General features: G+C 41.7%; 1 protein-coding gene across 1 annotated transcript in view; it reads right to left on the bottom strand.

The window, feature by feature from the left end:
• Window positions 1-20,448, bottom strand: part of MGMT (O-6-methylguanine-DNA methyltransferase) — a 140,263-nt gene extending 119,815 nt beyond the window's left edge. Inside the window, exons 1-4 of the mRNA XM_032694973.1 lie at window positions 20,147-20,448; window positions 18,622-18,687; window positions 11,483-11,528; window positions 1,392-1,531 (exon numbers count right to left, since the gene is read on the bottom strand). Coding sequence (XP_032550864.1) covers window positions 1,392-1,531; window positions 11,483-11,528; window positions 18,622-18,687; window positions 20,147-20,448 — 554 coding nt within the window. The remainder of the gene's footprint in view (window positions 1-1,391; window positions 1,532-11,482; window positions 11,529-18,621; window positions 18,688-20,146) is intronic.
• Between the last annotated feature and the right edge of the window lie 948 nt (window positions 20,449-21,396).

Below are 21,396 nucleotides of genomic sequence, written 5' to 3'. Positions count from 1 at the left end.
ATTACAGGTGAGCAAACAGCAGATGTTCTGATAAATAAAGAGAGCATCCATCCCTAAGAAATCCCACAGACCTTTTTTCTACTGTTTTTCCACCACTCATTGATGCTTCCCCTTCTCGAGGATGAAGATCCTCATCTGCTTGGCTGTTCTCCAGCTTTGCAGCAAAGGCAGGTTTAAGTCTTATCTTAAATACACTTTATTTCTATTCCTCACCAGCAGAAATCCAGCACTGAAATCAGCATCTGAAGAAAATGAAGCCCTTCTTTCCATAGCACTGGAGTTGGCAAAACTTTCAAATCCAGGGCTTGAGGTTTTTTGTATCACATGCAAAAACATACTTCAACCAGAACACACATTATGCCTTATATTCCTAATTAATTTTATACACTCTTCAGTTACAAGGAGAATAAAACAGAAAAACAGAAAAAGGAACACCATACAAATCAATGGGGGATTTTAGAACCAAAAGCAGGAGGAAAAAAAGACAATGTTGAGAGAAGGAAGCCAAACCTGTTTGAGCCTTGTCAGTAAGAGAAAGAATTAATGTAACACTCTGTGGCAAACCTGCAAATTTATTACCAAAAAAAATTACGAGTTATTACCAGTTGAAGAGAGCAGACTTAAAGAAATAGTATTAATAACTTTGATTCTGGCAGAGGAATTTGGCATAGAAATTTGGAATCTGAGGGTTTTTTGCCATCTAATTCTGAAAGAATTCAATGTTCCTTCTAAAAATGCCACTGAGCATTTCCTCCCAAATAAAGAAAAAGCAAGGACCTGACCAGGACAGATGGACTCCAGCAGATTGAACAGCACTCACATTAAACAGTAAAATGCACCAGTGCCTCCTCAACCAGGCCTAGATTTGAGACATCACCTCCACTGCCATGTAGCATCTGTTTGGAACTCAAAAGGCATAACAGTTCTGAAAAGCCAACTGAAGCTCTCACAAGAACTACACAGTAATTAAAACAATCATTCCCTCCTGGTTCTACATGCTGGAACATATATATATATAATATATATAAAAAAAGATACATTTTATCTGCAAAATTTGTGAAGTCTGGAAGGAGGTTTTACTCCCCAGTGACAGATCTACACGCGTGTCAAAAATTAGGGGGGCAGGATGTTCTCTCAAAACCTACATTAAAAATACTTAAAATTTAGAATGTTTCCTTAATAATATTTTTGATGCAGCAGAGAAATGAATGTATTTTGGAGCCACAATTCCTTAAAGGCACTGGAAGTTCCTTCTGCCTCTCACAGGAGCCGGTACGGAGCTCCTAGAACAAGTGGTAAAAAAAAGTGTGCAGAGTTGTGTCTTAGATTCTCTGGGCAATCTCATTCCTCTACAAATACATAAACACAGGATCAATAGGACATGAACTCACCCAATCGGCAGCATGCTCGTTTTGGGAAGTTTTATTCCATGTAAGCCCATATCACACCCAGAGATCTCGATCTTTCCCACGGGGCTGAGCAGAACCGCGTGTTTCTCCTTGCACAGAGAATCTCCAGCTTTGGAATTCACCTGTTCAAGAAGACAAAATCCTCTTTAATTGCATGTATGTGTTCACCAAGGAACAGATATCTCAAGGTACTGAGTAGTTTTCAAAAGTAATTTTAAAAAAGCAAGAAAACAGTGAATTTCAAGTTTTCTCAAATACGGCTTTACTTTCAAAACTCCAACTTAAACTCATCCATCCTAAGAAGTCACAATCTAAATCAAAGTCTCAAAAAACATGTTAACTAGCAGAACAGTGATCTTCACAAAAATCTGAAACAGCAGCAGTTTCATGGCTGGTTTATCACGGCTGAAATCTGATGTGTTCTGACACTTATTTAAAACAGGATTATTGTGACAACAAAGTATATTCGGTGGTTTAGAGCAGCAGTGTTATGCAAATAACAGCTGGAACACAAATAGAATATGTCTGCTGGAAAAATATATGAAAAAAATCAATCATTCCTTAACAGAAGAAACATTTTTTTATTCCCATTGTTACCAGTCTGGTTTTACAATTACTGATAGGATGTAGTTGGAAACAGCTGCCAAGTATTTCTCAAATTGGACAAGACCAACAATAACATACTTGTCAAATTCATCTTGCCTAAAAAAAACCACTCCAGTCTGAGTCAGTAAATGTTTGAGTTGTATTTACAGTTTGGTTTGTACAACCATTGCAGGAGGACAGGACAGGACACCACAAGTATGTCCAGTGCAGTCACCCAGACACTGAACTGTCGGGCCGGACCCATCGCCATCGGTGCTGGGCAGCCAGGGAAAAATCCCTTTGCTCCAAAGAGCTGAATCCATGTGAAACTGGACAAAAAATGAACAACTGTAGGGCAACTTGATTAACAAACACAGAATAACAGACTCAAAGAACATTTTGGGTTGGAAGGCACCTTAAAGACCATCTATCGCCACACCTTCCACTAGCCCAGGTTGCTCCAAGCTCCGTCCACCTTGGCCTTGGACACTTCCAGGGATGGGACAGCCACAGCTTCTCTAGGCAACCTGTGCCAGAGCCTCCCCACCCTCACAGGGAAGAATTCCTTCCCAATCTCCCATCTATCCCTGCCCTCTGGCAGTGAGAAGGCATTCCCTCTTGTCCTGTCACTCCAGGCCCAGGTGCAGGACCTTGTGCTTGGCCTGCTGAACTGCATGAAGTTCCCAGAGAAGCTGTGGCTGTCCCATCTCTGGAAGTGTCCAAGGCCAGGCTGGAGAGCGCTTGAAGCAACCTGATCTAGTGGAAGGTGTCCCTGCACATGGCAAGGGGTGGAATGAGATGAGCTTTAAGGTCCCTTCCAACTCAAACCATTCTGGGATTCTAGGAATGACATACTTGGGGTGCACCAGGAGGCAGGGAAGTCTATGCATGATGACTTACAGCTGCCCACTGCTCACAGCTGGACAATAATTAGCTGTTTTCAAAATAAGAGAATAATTTAAAATCCCATTATTAAGTTCTGTGGAATGAAGTCACATCTGTGAGCAATATAATCAGTGTGGGGAGAGCAGAAAAAACATCAAGTAGACAGCTTTGTCTACTAGGGTAAGAGTAAATTTAAACCTCTGATTTTTGGGGAAGTTCTTATGCAATTCCTCAGTTACAGACATGCAGCAACCAGTACAAACTTACTCAGTTTGAAGAAGTCCTGCTTTAGGAACTGCAGGTTCCCTGTGGTTTATTTACTGTGAATGTGATCCAAATCAGCTTATTGCTAAATAATCAAATGTGTGGTGGTGTTGCAAAGTAACTCTCCTTTTCAACCAACTTCTTCCTTGTTCCCCCTTGAGGATGTGGGTGAACATTTTGGAGCAGCACCTCCTTGTAGAAGTCAGTAAACAAGCAGTAAAAGTTAACATATGTGGAAAACCAGCATACATTCTTCATGTTTATTGGTGTGACAGCCCTGAACTAGATGCACTGAACCTCATACCACGTGCTCCATGAGTATAACAATTTTAGGATCAGAGGAAAGCTTTTCCATCACACAAAAATGCAGCAAGCAACAGAAAACCATAAATAATCCTATGCCTTCTCACCAAGTTGAACTAAGCTTTATAGATGAACCCTTGAGTGACCACAACTCATATTTTCAGCCTTGTTTATCATATCCATTGGACAGCAATATTTAAATGTTTATTTTTATATAAGAATGAAGCTGCATGACATATATGCACATCCATATACAATTGGGTTGGGAGCCTCCAGGATGAAGGTCACTGTATGGATGTACAATGCAAACTCCTCTGTCCAGAAACTCATTTCACTACTTTAATTGGATATTAGGAAAAATTGCTTCACAGAAGGGGTTGTAAAGCATTGGAACAGGCTGCCCAGGGCAGTGGTGGAATTCCCATCCCTGGCAGTGTTCAGAAGAGGTGTGCATGTGGTACTTGGGGCCATGCTTGGTGGTGCTGACTGATGGTTGGACTTGGTGACCTTAGAGGACTTTTCCAACCATATTGATTCTGATTCTACTGAAGAGGTGAAAGAAGGCAAAATATCCTTCCAACTTCTGTGTCCCCCCTCAATGTGTACAGTGGTAGAATCCCACTGACAGGCTTCCACTCGGAAAACGTATATGCCCATGGATGTGTTGGCACCCACAAGCATTCAGCCCTCAGGATACCAAAATCTGTCTTAAAACCAGGTTTGTCTGAAGGCTCTGGTCAGAGAGACCACACATGTCACTTTTTCGCACATTTTTCCCTTCAGTACTATGGAACACTGAGTCCTTCCCATCAGGGAGGAGCCAGAACCCTATTTCTGATGGATCTCCCCTCTACAGGCTTTTCCATTTCCTTTACTCTGCTTTAACAATATAAACCTACCACACCATATCACTGTTATTTAAAAATTAAGAACCCACCCAGATGCTTTATCAGGTTTCTCATGCAACCTTGCTTCAATGCCAGGCCAGGATATAACCACATACTGGCTTCAAAAAATTAATTGTTAGAGGACCCCAAACAGCACCAATCACAGGGATTCTTAGTCCTTAAAGCTGGTGTTCTGGATGTGTTTATCCAAAAATATCACTGCCTGCAGGTAGTTCCTTTGGAGGTGCTGATACTCACCCCACCAGAGGTGTGACCAAGGGCCAACTTCTTCATTTACTTCCCATTCTGTATAAATTCATCTAAAAACTCATCACTTCAGTTTCCTGACATTTGCATTGGCAAAGTGGCACATGAGCTATGATTCTCAAGCCCCTGCTTTGATGATGCCATATCATATCACTGACTTGCCAAAAAGCTATACCAGGAATTTGTGGAGTTTGAAAAGATGATCAATAAATGCCAGGGAAGCTGCTGCTTCATCCTAATTACAGGAAAGAAATACCACTCCTGAACTCTCTTAAGTGTCCTTCTTTTGAGTATCACCATGTTCTCAAATCTGCTTGTTATTGATTCAAGTTTGGAATTAAGATTCAATGAAAGCCTGAAATATCAGATTTAAATTTAAGGGAAAATCTTCTCAGGTTTGGGCAATTTCCTACTTCATTTCAGTCATCCTTCCTGATGCACTAAGTTCTACAACCTTCTCATAACAAAATCCTTATCAAATAACATCACTGGTAGCTGCCAAGGCACAAATCAACCAGGGACCATCATAAAAACACTGTTTAAAATGTGTTTGAGTTGCAAAAAGCTTCTCCCACCCCACCCAGGGCTGCAGAGGTGACCAGTGAGGCTGCCCATGGTCCCTGGGCTGGCACACATCAGTGGGCCACCCATCCAAGATTTTCATGAAGTTATAGTTCTTGCTCCATCTCCTTAATAGCTTAAACCTTCCTGTATTTGTTTTACTGGTTTCTGCCTGTTTATTTAAAAGGAAACAATCCATTGTACGTTAAGAATATAGGAAAAGATATTAATAGTGAAGGTAATGTATTTGTGAACATATACAGGAGGGTGGAGGGTAATATTCCAACCTCAGGCAGCCAGTCTTAGAGGAAAAAGCTATTTCTTAGTGTTTTAAGGCAAAGAAAGATTTAAGGACTGAGAATGAAACACAGGATCCATGCAATCAGAACAATCTAACAACCCACTCCTGTTAGTATCTTGATTACTCCTCTATATTTTCACCTTCCAAAAACTACTGCTTCAAGAGAACAAAGAATTTATGTACTACAAATAATTTCACTGCAGGGAGGAAAGAAGAGAAGAGTTATATGGATGTTTCATACCCAGAAATACTTTAATATACTAGAATATTAGTTACACTTTGCTATTTTGGAATAAAAGCTACAGAGAATGAGAAAGATTTAATTCTCATTCTTTTCGCTTATTATTGCTTGATTTCTTCCCAAGTTAAAATAAAAACTTTTCTAAAAGCTGCTTCCTCCTCTTGAAAAAAGAGTCCAAAGATTTGATGAGAACTCTAAAGTTGTACATGATTGTGGCTGCCCCATCCCTGGAAGTGACCAAGGCCAGGTTGGACGAGGCTTGGAGCAATCGGGGATAGTGGAAGATGTCCCTGCCCATAGCAGGGAGTGGAACTGGATGGGCTTTAACCCAAACCTTTCTGGGATTCCATGATCCACAAAAGTCCCTGAAGATTCGACATCTTAATCTGGACAGATGAAGCTGTGGGAAAGTTGTCCTGGTGCCAGGGCAGGGCTTCTCCTTGTCCAAAAAAACCAAGGGAATGCTGCTGCCCTGTGCAACCCACACTCACAGGGCAACCCAAACAACATCACTCATTACTTAATGGAAAAATAACAATTCCAGTACCATTACACTCACAGCACCCTTCAAACACATGGAAAACTGTTAGTCCAAGGAAAGCTGAGTGCCCCACAGTTTTTAACTTAAGGTAATAGTTACTGAGGAAGAAAAGGTGTTGCATTCATTGCTTAAATTCAACAAGAAAGTCTTGAAACAAAATCACCATTGTGGGAGCTAATCAGACTGAATTCTGTCAATATAACCTGCTAATAAGTAAAACAGCCTTTAAAATTACCTTTGATGTTCTAAAATATAAGTCCTTTACATACTGCAGCAGGTTCTTGTGAACTAGAGAACCACCCAGCTGGCCATGAGCCACCTCTTCCCCATCCACATCCCCCAAAAACTGTTCCTACCCTGACTACTTCTTCTTACAGAATCCAAAGCCAACTTTCAGCTTTCCAGAACAAAGCACTGGAGATACAGGTCCATGTATTTCTGTTCTTGCCACAAGAGCAATAAACACCTCCCCAGCTGAAGAGCAGGACAGGAATCCAGGTGAAGTGTTTAAAGAAAAGCTGCCCTGAAGTCCTGCCACACTCGACTGATATCTCACTGCTTCTCTAAGTAAATCTAACCCTGGTTAAGCCAAACCTGTAACTTCAGAGGGTATGAAAACAAAACCTCCTTATTTCCTTGCTCAGAGAGGTTTGGAAAGGAAATGTCAGACAGACTGGAAGCAAATCCAGGGTTACTTTGGGGTGGTACAATTTCTTTACCTTCTAAGGAACTAATCCCATAAAAAATGTGAGGGTACAGAATTAAGCTGCATATTTTGAACATATACAAATATACACTGGCATATATGCTCAAAATCAGTCCCCCTCTTCCCTTATCCAAAGGCCCACTTCACACAAACTCCCGAAAAACCAGGGGGATATGTGTTCACATGGAACAACATTTGCTTTCTACGGCATTTAAAAAGTATTCGACGAGAGCAAACACATAATTCTTTATTAAACAATCAAAGACAACAAAAGCAAGTTTCTGTTGTCCCATCGTATTATCCTACTAATCCTCTTTGGATGGCAATCAAAAGCCCCCGAAATGCCAAGCCAGGGAAGTGTCTTTCCAAGCAGTGGTCGCCTCTGGCTCTTTGGCTGCGCCTTCAGTCGGTTGCACTGGCAGAGAGGAGCAATGATAAATTCCCAGGGTACTTACAGGGCTATCTCAGACTGCTTTATTTCACCTAAAGTGCATTTTAATTGTAATACACCCACTTCTTCTCCTTTGGAAGAGGCAGGTAGGTTACAATCTGCATTCCAGACTACACTCAACAAGTGCATTTTTTGACTCCATCTACTGCTCATGCCAAGCTTTGATTTGAGATGGTGTCAGCAGACACTCAAACACAAGACCCCAGTGGACTGTTTAAACAGGAATTCTGATGTATTATTTCCTCCAATACTTCTCCAAAAACAAGTAAACACATCCTGCATCATTCCCCAGCTATTACTTACACCGGAAGTTTAAATGTGATGCAAGCACAACAGGCACGTGGCAGCTAAACCACACATACAGTGGAACATTTTTATCATTTTATATCAATAGCATGGAGCAAAAATTAACATTTTATGATCTTCGAGGTGCTTTCCAACCCAAACAATCTCTGATTCTATTTACACACAGCACAGAAGCAAAATACTATTAGAAAGTGTGTTAATTAGTTGTAAAAACTAGTGATTGTGGTGGGGACACCAAGTTATTCAGAGTATCTATGATTTTATGAAGTCTCACACAAAGGAAAAGTCCAGGAGCAGCCATCTGGATTTTCCAGTGCCTGAGTGTTACCTCTTAGTAAAAAGTGCATATGTGCTTTTACAGGAAGCACCTCAAGGGTCCAGGTGTAGAGGGGGAGCTGGGAAGGGAAAGGTTGTCCAGGGAAGGGAACGGAGCTGGGGAAGGGTCTGGAGCACCAGGAGCAGCTGAGGGAGTTGGGGGGGCTCAACCTGGAGAAAAGGAGGCTCAGGAGGGACCTTCTCACTCTCTGCAACTCCCTGACAGGAGTGGGGAGCCAGGTGGGGGTCGGGCTCTGCTCCCAGGGAACAAGGGACAGGATGAGAGGAAACAGCCTCAAGCTGTGCCAGGGGAGGTTCAGGTTGGACATCAGGAGGAATTTCTCCATGGAAAGGGTGTACAGGCATTGGAAGGGGCTGCACAGGGAGGTGGTGGAGTCCCCATCCCTGGAGGTGTCCAAGGAAGGACTGGATGTGGCACTCAGTGGTCTGGGCTGGGTGACAAGGTGGGGATTGGGCACAGGTTGGACTGATGCGCTGGGAGGGCTTTTGCAACCCCACTGATTCTGAGATTTAAAGATTTACTCCTTAAAAACCATTGAGGTGCTTCCTATAAAAGCACGTACGCACTTTTTACTAAGAGGTAACGCTTTGAGGCACGAGAAACACAGAATTGACTGCCAAAAATCAGTGCCTGATGTAAAGCACATGCACAGCTTGTCATGGAGCACATGACTCTTTACCGGGTTCAGCTGTGGATGTAAATACGTGGCAACTACTCTAATACAACAAAAACAGATGAAATTTTAATCAAATGAGCCTCCTATCAGGTTCAAGGGAACTGAAAATGGGCTAAAATGAAAAAAACCTAGCAGAAGAATGACTTTAATATTGGGTAACATTTCAAGTTTTTATCACCTAAATCCACAAAATTCCTGATCTGCTCCTGCTTATCTTCTCTTCAGAGCTGGAGTCAGGACCAGCTAAATAAAAGATAATGCAACTAGGCATAACACAATAAAAGATATTACCTTCCCAATGCATTATTGCTGCCAATTATAAGAATCACTTCAACTTAATTTCAAAGGCACAATCACCCTCAACTGTAACAGTCTCTTTTTTAAATTTCAAACAGTATTACATTAAGGCAATAACTCACCTTCCAGCTATAATATCAGTCTCCCTTATTGCAAAAATACATTTCATAAATACTTCTCATCGACAAGTCAAGCTAATTCAGGTTAATTTTATTGTATTTTGGTGCTATCTCACATTTGTGTGCAATTACCTTTATCATTTTATTGCCATGCCAGAAAGTAATCAGAACAATTATTTGAAAAAGGAGGGGTATAAATTCTAGATCACAGTTGCTGGCATTTTTGATAAAATAGCAGCTTTATCTCAGGAAGTGGCAGGGACATGGGATAAATCATGCATCAGTCAAGTGTAGCTGACCCCCAAGTGCATTGCACAATATCAGGAGTGCTTCAAAAGAAACTTTCCTATATAATCCATCATCCTTTATAATACCAAAATAGCTCTACCTGAAGAGTAGGAGCTGGAGAATAATAACAAAATAAATCTAAGCAATATGAACAAAACCATTAATAGTGCTCCTTAAGCTGAAGGAGAGTCAGGAATCTGAGTTGTGTTCCAGGAAAGAATTTCACTGAATTTTTTGAAATGAGTAGAGCAGATTTAAACAAATGAAGCAGCAAAATGTGTATTAAGAATTCTCTAAAAATACAAAAATAAATACACACAAGAGGTGTCAAAAAGACTTGTATAAAAATATCAGATTGTAGTCTTGGCACACATACATCTGAATTTTCCTATAGTTATCTACCTCTGCTTCATTCAGGACAAGTGTTTCAGTATTAACAGAGAGCAAAGAATCACTGTTAGTACAGGAATCTATCCACTAAGTTTAAATTTAATACATACAAGAGGAACAGATGACACTTAGAATCTTCTAATGCACTAGAAAAATTGCCACATTGCCATAAGAACACCAAAACCCTCCAAAATTCCTAAATATGCAGACATCCCTTTGTATGGTCACACAGAGTCCAACAGCCTTCCAGCCTCTTCCACCCAAACCCAACAGACATCTTTGGTCACTGCAACAGAACCAGGGATGGAGTGGGAGACAGATACAGTGATTACGGAAAATGCCCACATCTGCTGGGAATTATGCCTGTTTCCCAAAACCATTGTTCAGCCACCTGCTGAAAAACTGCTCAGCACATTCCATGGGTGATAACTGATTTCTGTAAAACCCGTGTGTCAGGCACACACTCTGCTTCACCAGCGTGGGGCTGGGCTCAAAGTCACACTGTAATCACACAGTAAAAATATCACCAAAATCATCATTACACATATATTAATATGCATCCAGAGTGGGGGAAGTGTCTGCAGAGTCCTGGCAGAGTTTGTATGTTTTACCTTAAACCTTCTGTCTCCTCGCATATCAAAAGGGGAAAACTCCCCCAACAGCTAAAGCTGCACCTTTCAACTCCATGTGAGGGTGGGAGAAAGGAGAAGGTAGACAAATTATTAATTTCATGTTACTTGCCAGTTATATCACACCTTGCTTGGAATGACAGGGAACGAGGGATTCTTCCTCCCAAATATTTCTCTATTAGTCCAGGTACCTGCTAAAAGGTGTTTGCAACTGGAAGATATATAAATACAACTGAACAGATGATTGTTCAAGAGAAAAAAGTGAATCAAGAATTTATTTTTCTGGATTTCTTCCTCAAACATTCCATTTAAAAAAATAAAAACTCTTTTCTTTTGTGGAAAGGAGGTAGACAACACAGAATCCACCAAAATACGCCTTTTATAAGCCACGTGACATTATGTAAGGCAGATGAAAATGACCAGAGATGCCTCTATTAAGATATTTTAACAGAGTTGGAAGTTGCCAACAGGAACAGTTAGAAATGCAGGTGTGATTGTAGAAGAAATGTTTTCCTAAAGGAGCACGACTAATGTTATAAAAATAGATAATTCACAGGAAAAAAAACGTATTCATGTCTTCAAAGTTCATTTCAATCATTTCAGGGAGAGGGTTATCGACTAAAAATGTGTTGATGCCTTTCTTTCAGTAAGGTAAACGACCCGAATATCTGGGTAAACAGCCATGTTTCCTCATTTTGCCATGAAGTTACTGCCCTACACCCACCTCATTGAAGCATCAAGCCTCAAAATTAAGCCTGTTTTCCAGGGAGGTGTTTATTAGGAAATGGAAAAAGTAGCTTTGTCCTGTTATTTATGCTCTGTGGCAGATGGATACGTGATGGGGAAAGGTCCACTGATGCCTGTTCCCAACCATGACAGAGCTACAGAGATTTACAATGCAGCATCAATCTTGTCAGCTGGGTTCTTAATCCTGACTGCTGGGCACTGGGGACAAAACAAACTATGTTACGTGAACTCTTTTGTAATGCTGCTCTTCCAGTGGACACCCAAATGCAAAGGGATTTCACTGGAAACTTACTCTTGGAATGAGCCTTGGCGCCATCGCGGAAAAAAAAAATCTCCACCTGCAAGGAAAAAATAATTCTCAGATTATTTAATTTGAATTCCACACCCATATTATCATGTCTCTTATAACCACCTCAATTTTTCAAATGAGCTCTAAGTTTCAATATATATGTGTAATTTCCAAAGGGAGTTTGATTTTTTACAAACAGTAAGGAATTTTAATGTTGATGAGGTCACTAAACAAAAAAAAAAAAGAAAAATCAACAGATGGCACAGAGAAGACCTCTTCCGTAACAAGCACTGCACAACTCTGATATTTGGAATAAGAATGCCTTAAAAAATAAAAATATTAATTCAATAATTTCTTAGAGGCAGTCCTGCACTTCTAAGTGACTTAGTAAAGTAACCAGCCTTTTGTAATTTAGGAAATATTACATTTTAAGGCATGAAAGCAAGTGATTTCATTACATTGTGGGTTTAAAAGTACAGATTGCAAACTGCTAAGTACATAAGAAATGTTAACTCCAATTATTATAATTCTAGTCGTTCACAGTATCATCGTTTAGATACTATAATTTGAAAATCAAAAATACAATAATATAATTAAAAATTATATTTTTGGTTCCAGGTTCCTCTCTCCTCTCCCCTTTGAAATACAGGATAATTACTATTTCTTTGGCATTTAACTCCCTCCCTCTGGTCTTTTTCTCAATGACACTTAGCCAAGATCACTTTATCTTTGAAGGATGTGGTATAAATACTGTATTTTTAAAAATCAGGGAGATTATGTGCCAAAGCCCAGCTCCAGAATCCTGACTCACAGCCAGGTTCAATGGGAACTGCTCCACTTAAGTCAGGGAACTCTCTACTCCACAGGAGAGGAAAAGTGTATCCGCTTCAGGAATGATAAATCTCTTGGAAAAGAAATTATATGAACATCTGAGACTCTCCAAGACTCTCCAACACATCAAGCCTTGAAGTCCAAGGCAGTGACAGAACACACAGACACTTCCCAACTACTTACAAGCAAAGAGCAACATTTAACATTACATCTTTTTTATTATAAGTGTTTAAAATTAAGGCTGATAATTAGTATTTTAGCTATACTAGCCACCATGCCTTGCAAGGCAGGCATTGCAAAGAGCACTCACTGCATTTTTAAATGTAAGTCAGGCAGATGAACAATCTAATAGTATTACTTAAAATACCTGTGATAGAGCTAAAAATAAAACAGCAATTTATTTCTATTACCAGCTCAGAGCTTTGCCTTTCAAAGTACACAGGAAGGCTCAGTTTTTTCAGATTTTCCTGAAAGGTAAAGCTCAATTTTGCCTCAGAAAGATTTATTTAGAAGTTTGTTTCAAACCCAGCCCAAAGACCAAGGAGAAGTGCACAGTGTAAGTGCACTGAGTTAAGCCAACGTTACATAGATAATCCCAGGAGTCTGCATCTGTTCTTTGCCTTTCCACACATCCCCAGGAGGCCAAGGAGTAGGAAAGCTGATGGGATGGCAGGGATGACAGAACATGATGGGACAGTGAGCCAGGAGCAGGCCTCCAACCCATCCAACAAAACAAGGACAGCCTTGACGCTTCCTCAATGCCACAGTCCCGAAATCATGAGTAAAGCCTGAGGAGAGTCCCAGACCAACTAGAATTCATCATCTATTTCTGCCCCAGATTGAGCTCCACCATCTCTAGTCCAGCACAGCTTTCCCATGGTCACAAGAACTTGGGCAAAGCCAGAGATGCCCAAACCATGGTGGTTAGAAGACTTCTGGCAGCCAGACAGGGGAAAAACATGCAAGATCTCTGGAAAGTCCAAACTGTCACCCCAAAATGCACGTCAACCTTGCACAGACTATCTTGTTGGAAGAGGTCAGTATATGAACTGTAACTTCACATTGAGCTGAAGGCTTCTCCAAAGGTTGATTTTGAAGGCAAGACGCCGAAATCTCTTCTTGACAGCACACACTGATCAAATTCAATATCTCATTCTAGATCACCTTCTAGAAACTGAGACATCAGAATAACGTTTTAAAAAAAGGAAAGCTTAATGAAAGAAATCTTCACCAAAATGGAAGATTTCCTCCTGCATTTGCAGAGAGTGGGATAAACTGAAGAGATTAACACTCATAAGTGAGGAAAAAAACCACAGAAGTAATTTGTCCCCATCCTCACTAGCTCAGAGCTACCTAACTGGGATTGGTGAAGTCCATCTGCTGTGGAGCTCCTGCCTCAGTCTTGAGTAGTGGGATCACCTTAGTTCCCCCTGGCCTTTTAATCAATATGTGCCCAATTTCCCCACAACTTCTGCTCCCATCCAAGAGCTGTGCTGAGGAGCAGCCCAGGTTCCCTCAGCAGCAGGATGCTCCTGAGACACCTGAAGATAGACAAATGCCTTCAGGTGCTGAAAATGGTGCAGAAGAAAAGACATCACAGCCCCACCCTGGGAGCATTCCAAACCTTTAGATATGTCAACAGACCAAAATGTAAAGAAAAGTCAGGGGTTAGAACAAAAACAGATCCATAAAGGCCACGAAATTTTCCAGCTATGTTTTGTTGATGATCAAGAACAGAAGTCCTTAGGTTTTGAGATACTTCCCTGGGTTTTTCCCCCCACAGGACTGCAGCCTGAGAAGTATACGTGATGGCAGTAAGAACTTAGATTAATAAGAAGTATTTTTCTCAGTTCATCAACTTTTAAACACTAAAGGAAGATTCTCCTTGAAAGACAAGTCCTCGGGATGCACAGAACACTCTGGTTCAGCACTAAAATTTAAACTCAGCTATTACACAAGTCACTATATGAATAAAATTCCATATGAAAACATTTAAAGTACATTAGATTTTTGGTCAAGATGAAAGCCTGAAAAAAAAAGAAAGAAACTCCAGCAATCTATTCTAATTGGGTTCCCATGGTAACTGTACAATTGGGTTTTTCAGTGTAACATCCCAAAGGCCCAATGCACACTTGTAAAATATACTTCAAACAGCCGGAATTGTTTTTACATTACAGCACTCCCAGGAAGATCAATTACTATACATCCCCACCCTAACTATTAGTGGCAGGAGATGTTAACACTATTGGCCATATTAACATAAGTCATGTAAAAAACCCCACATATCACCATCATTATATAAAACTAATTACACACTTCAGATTCATCAAACATGTTCCGAGTAATAAACCAATACTAGTCTTGTCACTAGATCATGTTTACTGAGTGTTAGAAATCAACCCCAAATATATGCCAAACCATTTTTGCTTCTCATATTGATCTCAAGGATAAACAGAATCAATCATTAATAATTACATTATAAGATGACCCACAGGGTTAATCATATTCTTAGAAACTCTCACTATGGAATCAAACATAGCAGCACAAAAAGGCAGCTGAAAAGCATTTAAATCCAGGCCAGGTGCATTAACAATAATATAAAAAAAGGTGTATTCACCAACATGCAACTCATGCAATCGGTGAAAAGAAAGTATTACTATTGCTGTCTTTGAAAAAAACTATAACAAGTATTTTTTACTTCCCTGTGAGGGTGGTGAAGCCCTGGCACAGGTTGCCCCGAGAAGCTGTGGCTGCCCCATCACTGGAAGTGTTCCAGGCCAGGTTGAATAGGACTTGGAACAACCTGGGATAGTAGAAGGTGTCCCTGCTCATGGCAGAGGGTGGAAGGAGATTATGAGCTTTAAGGTCCCTTCCCACCTAAACCAGTCTGGAATACTATGATTTCCTTAAGAAGTTTTTTTTCAGATGAAGCACTTTGCCTTGTTGGGCCCTAATTTCACTGTCTTAAAGCACAACCATGGCCACAGACCCATATTTTACTGGGTCTAAGCCTCAAAGCTAGAAGTAGACACTGACTCAGGCCCACTAAGCAGGATTCAAAACAAACTAATTTCTTTATATTCCAGAAAAAAAAGCCAAACAAAAAAACAACTGTAGACAATTTGAATAAAGTCAATCTCATTTCTCACTCAACCAAAAATCTTAGTATTTCATGAAGTCAGCAAACAATCAAAAGTATTTCTGGTGTCAATAGGAGACTGTGCAAGGGATTTCCCTTTTCCCCCCACCCTTCCTACTACATCCCATCTGATTATACTGAAATCAGGGAAGATGATATAGCGTGAATTTTCTCCAGGACAATAGTGACAGACTAAAGTGTCCTGTCACCATCACCAGCCCACTGGTGCCAAAGCAGGTTTGTGCTCCCTATGTACTGTCAGATACTGTACATTCATCTGCTGGTTTTCCTGTGTGAAACAGAAAAATTAATCTTTTAACAGGGCCTTAAGTCTACTTTAGGTGTTTATTAAAAAGTTTAACTAATTAACAGCCCTTCTGCACACTTGAGTGTACAAACAAGCCAAGATAACGCTGTTGTTTGCACTGTGCTGACTGATCTAAAGCACTCAGATAATTTCAGTATTACTGATGATGATTATGCAGCAACAACATTTACAAGACAGCACTAATACTTGCTATCTGCTAATGCAGGGTTACCTGGAGGGAGTTAAATCTCCTCGTGGAGCATGTCATTATTCAGACAACAAAGCAACTCTGACTTCTGTGGACTGTGTTAATATATATACATTAAAATACTGATTTCATTAATCTGCCCATAATGCACTAAAAAATGGCATTTGAATAAAAATTAAAAGCTGAAGATGCACCCATCAGGTAAGACCAAAAGCCAAAATTATTCTTTATTCCCCTTTGCCAAGCTGCTCAAGACTGCAGGCCTTCCGTCAGTAGAGATATATAACTATTATTTCACTCCAAAACCAGAGAAATCAGAACCCTTGTATCAGTGATCTCCCCTCTTCCTCCTTGAGATTAAAGGTGACTTGATCAGGTGTATGTATTTTTAATCACCTTCAGAACCTACAGGTCTAAGTTTCACAAGTGACTTGAAAAGATACTTACGAAATTATTTCTATCATTTAATTTGGCCCAATATAAATTGACACCAGATAGTCCTGACAACCATCAGGACAAGGTGCTTTAGCTCTGCTGATATAAAATAGTAAATAAGGAAACAACTTGAAAAAGGCCCAGTAAAAAGCAACAATATGGTGACATATCACCAAATAAAAACTTCCATAATAACTCAACTCCCATGAAACTCCAAAGTCACATGAGCTTTATTGACATTTGAATATTTTTTTAAACAGTTACCTGGACAATAGAAGCAGATCCTCACTTTTAAAACTGGATTTTGTATTAATGAAAAATACTTGCACAGAGGTTTGGGGTTACAGTTTGCTTGTACCTCCAGCTGCATGTTTTAACTTCATGCTGGCCCAAACACACCTGTGCTGGGTGACAATGTCAGAAACACAGGCGACAAAATTTAACAGAGGAATTTTTCTTGCATCAGGAAGGTTTTACTCATTATACCCTCAGGTAAATTAGCACAACTAAAACTAATACAGTTTTGTAGGAAGCAACATTCCCAGCCATCAACAGAGGCAAGAAATTCAAGGCCTGGGTGTCTGCTGTAAGGACCTCGAACTTTTTGCTTTTTAATTACAGCATTAATGAAGTCAAGCTCACAACACCCCCCCAAAACACATGCTAAAACCTGTGACTACCTAAAGATTTCAAGCCCCCCAAAATTAAAACTTTACTCTCCATTTTTCCATTAGTTCCATTCTCCTCACCAGCCCAGATATGAACATGGGGTAAACTAGAGAATTGCACAATCCGTCAATAAAATAAACGTGTTTGCAACTACTGTCCATATGACTCAAGTTGTCAGTAAAAACTGCCACCAGCGCTGTGCTTGCAGAAAAATGTCCATAAATGCATTATTGCGACTGGCAGATCGATGTCCATAATAAAAACAAATAGAGTTAACAAGTGCTGCCTTCCCCGAGTTATGCCACGGGTGGGATGTGTATCCAGCTTCCTCAACAGCTTCTGGGAATGAGCATTACAGTGTTAGGCACTTGCTGACTGCACCAGCACTGCAAGCAGGGATCATTCTAAAGCAGGAAGCCTTTAAAGCATTAGACCAAATATTAGTTCCATCAGGATGGGTTTGGAAGTCTCACACGTTCAGAATTTGACATGGGAACAGACCCCCTGCTCTAAAGGCTGAATCATCTGTCCCATTGCGATATTAGGAAGAAAACATTCCCTGGAAGGGTGGTAAGGCACTGGTATGGATTTCCCAGAGGATGCCCCATCCCTGGAAGTGTCCAAGGCCAGGTTGGACAGGGCTTGGAAAAACCTGGCCTAGTGGAAGGTGTCCCTGCCCACAGCAGGGAGTGGAACCAGATGAGCTTTAAGTTTTCTTCCAGCCCCAAAAATTCTGAGATTACATGATACTGCTCCATGAAATACAAAATGAAGATGTTAACAACTACCACAAGCAGGAAATAAGTGTAATTTAAGTGGAGCTGCAGCCCAGGTAGAACAGGTCACTGTTAAACATCCCAACACATTGGGATCTGCAGTTTGTTCCCAGAGTCTCTTACAGCACCAACACCTGAAAAACCACCTCTCCTGAAACCACCACAAATGAGCATGTCACCAGAAGTGGAGGACAAGGCTCACAAGGAAATTATGCATTGCTAGAGCAGGCAGCTCATTGAGGTTTAATTCCTAAGAATCAGGTGTTCTCATTCCTCCAAAGCCCTAGCTGTATAGGAAAAAACCATTACAAAAACAGCATCCATGTCTTTGACATGTTCTCCTTTGAATTTTTTTGCATTACTGCTCCTTCCAGCTGTTTCCCCTGTCACCAAAGTCAGTTTAACCAGTATTTCTCAAGTGTAGCCTTTCCACCTTACCCACACTTCCCATAACAAACTTTGTTTTTCCTGCACAAGTCCTTAAATCAGCCATTCAGGGCCACCCCAATATTCCAGAGGGCAGGAGCTTCTCCTTCAGGTTACAATCCCTTCAGTGATGCCATGAGCTGATTCTCTACATAAGTTAAGCACTAAACAGTGGTGACAAGATAATTACAGAGTTATCAAGAGATAAAGTAGTCACGGTAACACAAGTTGCACTATAACTACAACAGTTTCCTATAGAGCTTCTGTTCAGTTGCTGGTGTAATTGGTGTAATTAACTTGTCATGGATCAGAATGCAGATAGGAACTGCTAAAGCCACCTTCCAAGCTCACATAGCCACATCTTTTTCCCTCTGAAACTTGTAGCTTTTGGTAGAAGTGTCCACATCTGGAACATTTCTGTTTGAAAACAAAGCAAACAAAACTTTTACTAGAAAAAAATTATGTCACAGAATGACAACACCCACAAGAAAACAACCTGACAAATTTCACATAACTGGATGGTTTTTAGAAGTATCCTGCATTCCAGGGACGGGTTTTGCCCCAGAAGGAGTAAGCTTTACAAACATCACAGCAGTCCAACACCAAGGAACTTAAAGATTAATGAAGCCAGAGAGAAGGGGGACAGGGCAAAAGCTCCAGTGCAAAATTAAGACCTGAAGAAACAACTTGGGTTTAAAACAAAGTATTTGGTGTCTTCTGTGAGGGGGGAGCACAAGCCTGGACACAAAAGTTAGTTGAGAAATGACTGTCACAGTATAAATGTTATGCCCCAGTTCATAAAATGGAGGTTTTCAATGCGAAACACTGCAGAGACTGCCTCTCACTGTTAAACAAGAGTTCCATCTGCAAAAATAAGACACAACTCAGCAACAGGTTTATTTGGGAGGGGCAAAACAATAAATAATTCTTTACACTTACTGTGCTTCAAAAACTGCATTAAGTTACAATATTGTAATTATTTTTAAAAAGCTACAGAGCTTGGCTTTTACACCAGTGGCAAAAGGATACTTTTACATTAATATCAATTTGATAGGTATGACAGAGTAACAGGTCAGGTCAAGCTGGAAAGGGGTCCAACCTCCCTGCTCAAGCAGAGTCACCTAAAGCACATGGTACAGGATTGCATCCAGCTGGTTCTGAATATTTCCAGTGACGGAGACTTCACAACCTCTCTGGACAACCATTTGGGAATTATTTTGGTGCAGTTCCATGCTAATCTGCTCTGACTACAGAAGGCAGAGCACTGCCATCCATCCACTCCAGCAGTACTCAACCTACAGCAAATACATGTCATAGGATTGCATCCAGGAAGTTCTGGAATATCTCCAGTCAGGGAGAATCTGGGCAATCCTTTGGGAATTATTTTGGTGCAATTTCATGCACCATGATCTGCTCTGATCACAGGCTGCTGCCATCCATCCATCCATCCATCCAACCACCCACCATAACACTGCTCCGTCTACATCCACGTGGAAACCAACGCACTTTTAGGTGCCCGGGCTCCCCCAGCAGCCCCAAACCCAGCCCCGGAATACTCCGAGTTGGAAAGGACCCACGAGGATCATCGAGTCCAACTCTGCGGTGCGGCGCTCTGACCAAGCGAACCCGGGGTTTGATGGGTCCCGTTCGCAGGGTCACAGGACGGCGGTACCCGGGGGGGCGGAGCATCCCCATCCCCATCCCCTTCCCCCTCCCCATCCCCATCCCTCGTTCGCTGCGGTGCAAACCGAAACCTCAGCGCAGGGCGAAGCTGGGAGCGCTCACCCCTCCCATCCCACCCTCCAGCCGGCCCCTGGATGTCCCTGCGTGTCCCTGGATGTCCCTGCGTGTCCCTGGGTGTCCCGGCCCCGCGCACCTGCCCGGGTCGGAGGAGCCGAGCGGCGGTGGCGGGGCTGGTCCGAGCAAGGCCGCGCTGCCGGGGCGGAGCCGGGGCCGCCCGGAAGAGGCAGAGCCGGAGGGTTCCAGCGAGCTCCGGGCCGGGTTCGGTGACACCTGGATGTTCGCTCTCTGCTTATGTGGCCGGGCAAGGAAGGGCACATCCTCCGATGATGGGTCCGGCTGCGGCGGGAGCGCGTCCCTGCCATGGGCACACCCGGGGCAGCGCGGCTGTGCCCGGACAGAGCCGTGTCGGAAACACGGATTGCTGTAAAAATCCATCGCAAAGCAGCGATCTGAGCGCACTGACCAGCCGGGGTGTCCAGCCTGGGGAGGAGAAGGCTCCGGGAGACCTTCGAGCCCCTTCCAGTGACTGAAGGGGCTCCAGGAGAGGGACTGGGGACAAGGTCATGAAATGACAGGACAAGGGGGAATGGCTTCAAACTAACAGAGGGCAGGGTTAGATGGGATATTGAGGAGAAATCTTTCCCTGTGAGAGTGGTGAGGTGCTGGCACAGGTTGCCCAGAGAAGCTGTGGCTGCCCCATCTCTGGAAGTGTCCAAGGCCAGGTTGGACGGGGCTTGGAGCAACCTGGGATAGTGGGAACTGTCCCTGCCCATGGCAGGGGGTGGAACTGGATGATCTTGAAGGTCCCTCCCAACCCAAACCAGTCTGGAATTTTGTGATTTGCAATCATGGGTAAAGGTGGGGACAGGGAATTAAACCAAGGTTTTCAGAGGGTGAAATGTTTTGCAAATACAATTCCTAGAAGAGGAGACAAGAGGGAGATAAGAGGGAGTGAAATGTCAGACGGAAGTAAACTGTAGGGTGAAGTTTATTTGAGGTCATTAAAAAAAAGCAAACCACAGAAGAAAGAATGCCAGCAAAGTTTTTCAAGCCAGATAGTCTTTCACTGTCTAAATCTTAATCGAAGTTACATCAGCAAAAATTTTATTAGTTGTGCTGTATGACTCAGACACTAACACAGAATGGAGGAATCCACTTGGGAAAGATCAAAACAATTTTTAAAAAGTCACTGCAGAATTCTGGAAATCCTTTTTTCATGCAAAAAATATGTGTATAAAATAAGTGTAAAATAAACAACATTTAGTGTCTCTGTGTTAAATGTGGTTAAAAAAACCCCCAACTACTATTGTCCAACATGCAAAAGTTTCCCTAATACAGTTGAAAATAGTTGCACTAGAGCAACTATTGACATTGGTGTGTAAC

Source organism: Chiroxiphia lanceolata, chromosome 8, assembly GCF_009829145.1.
Source record: "Chiroxiphia lanceolata isolate bChiLan1 chromosome 8, bChiLan1.pri, whole genome shotgun sequence".
Classification (NCBI taxonomy): domain Eukaryota; kingdom Metazoa; phylum Chordata; class Aves; order Passeriformes; family Pipridae; genus Chiroxiphia; species Chiroxiphia lanceolata.
This window is presented reverse-complemented; position numbering and strand designations above follow the sequence as displayed.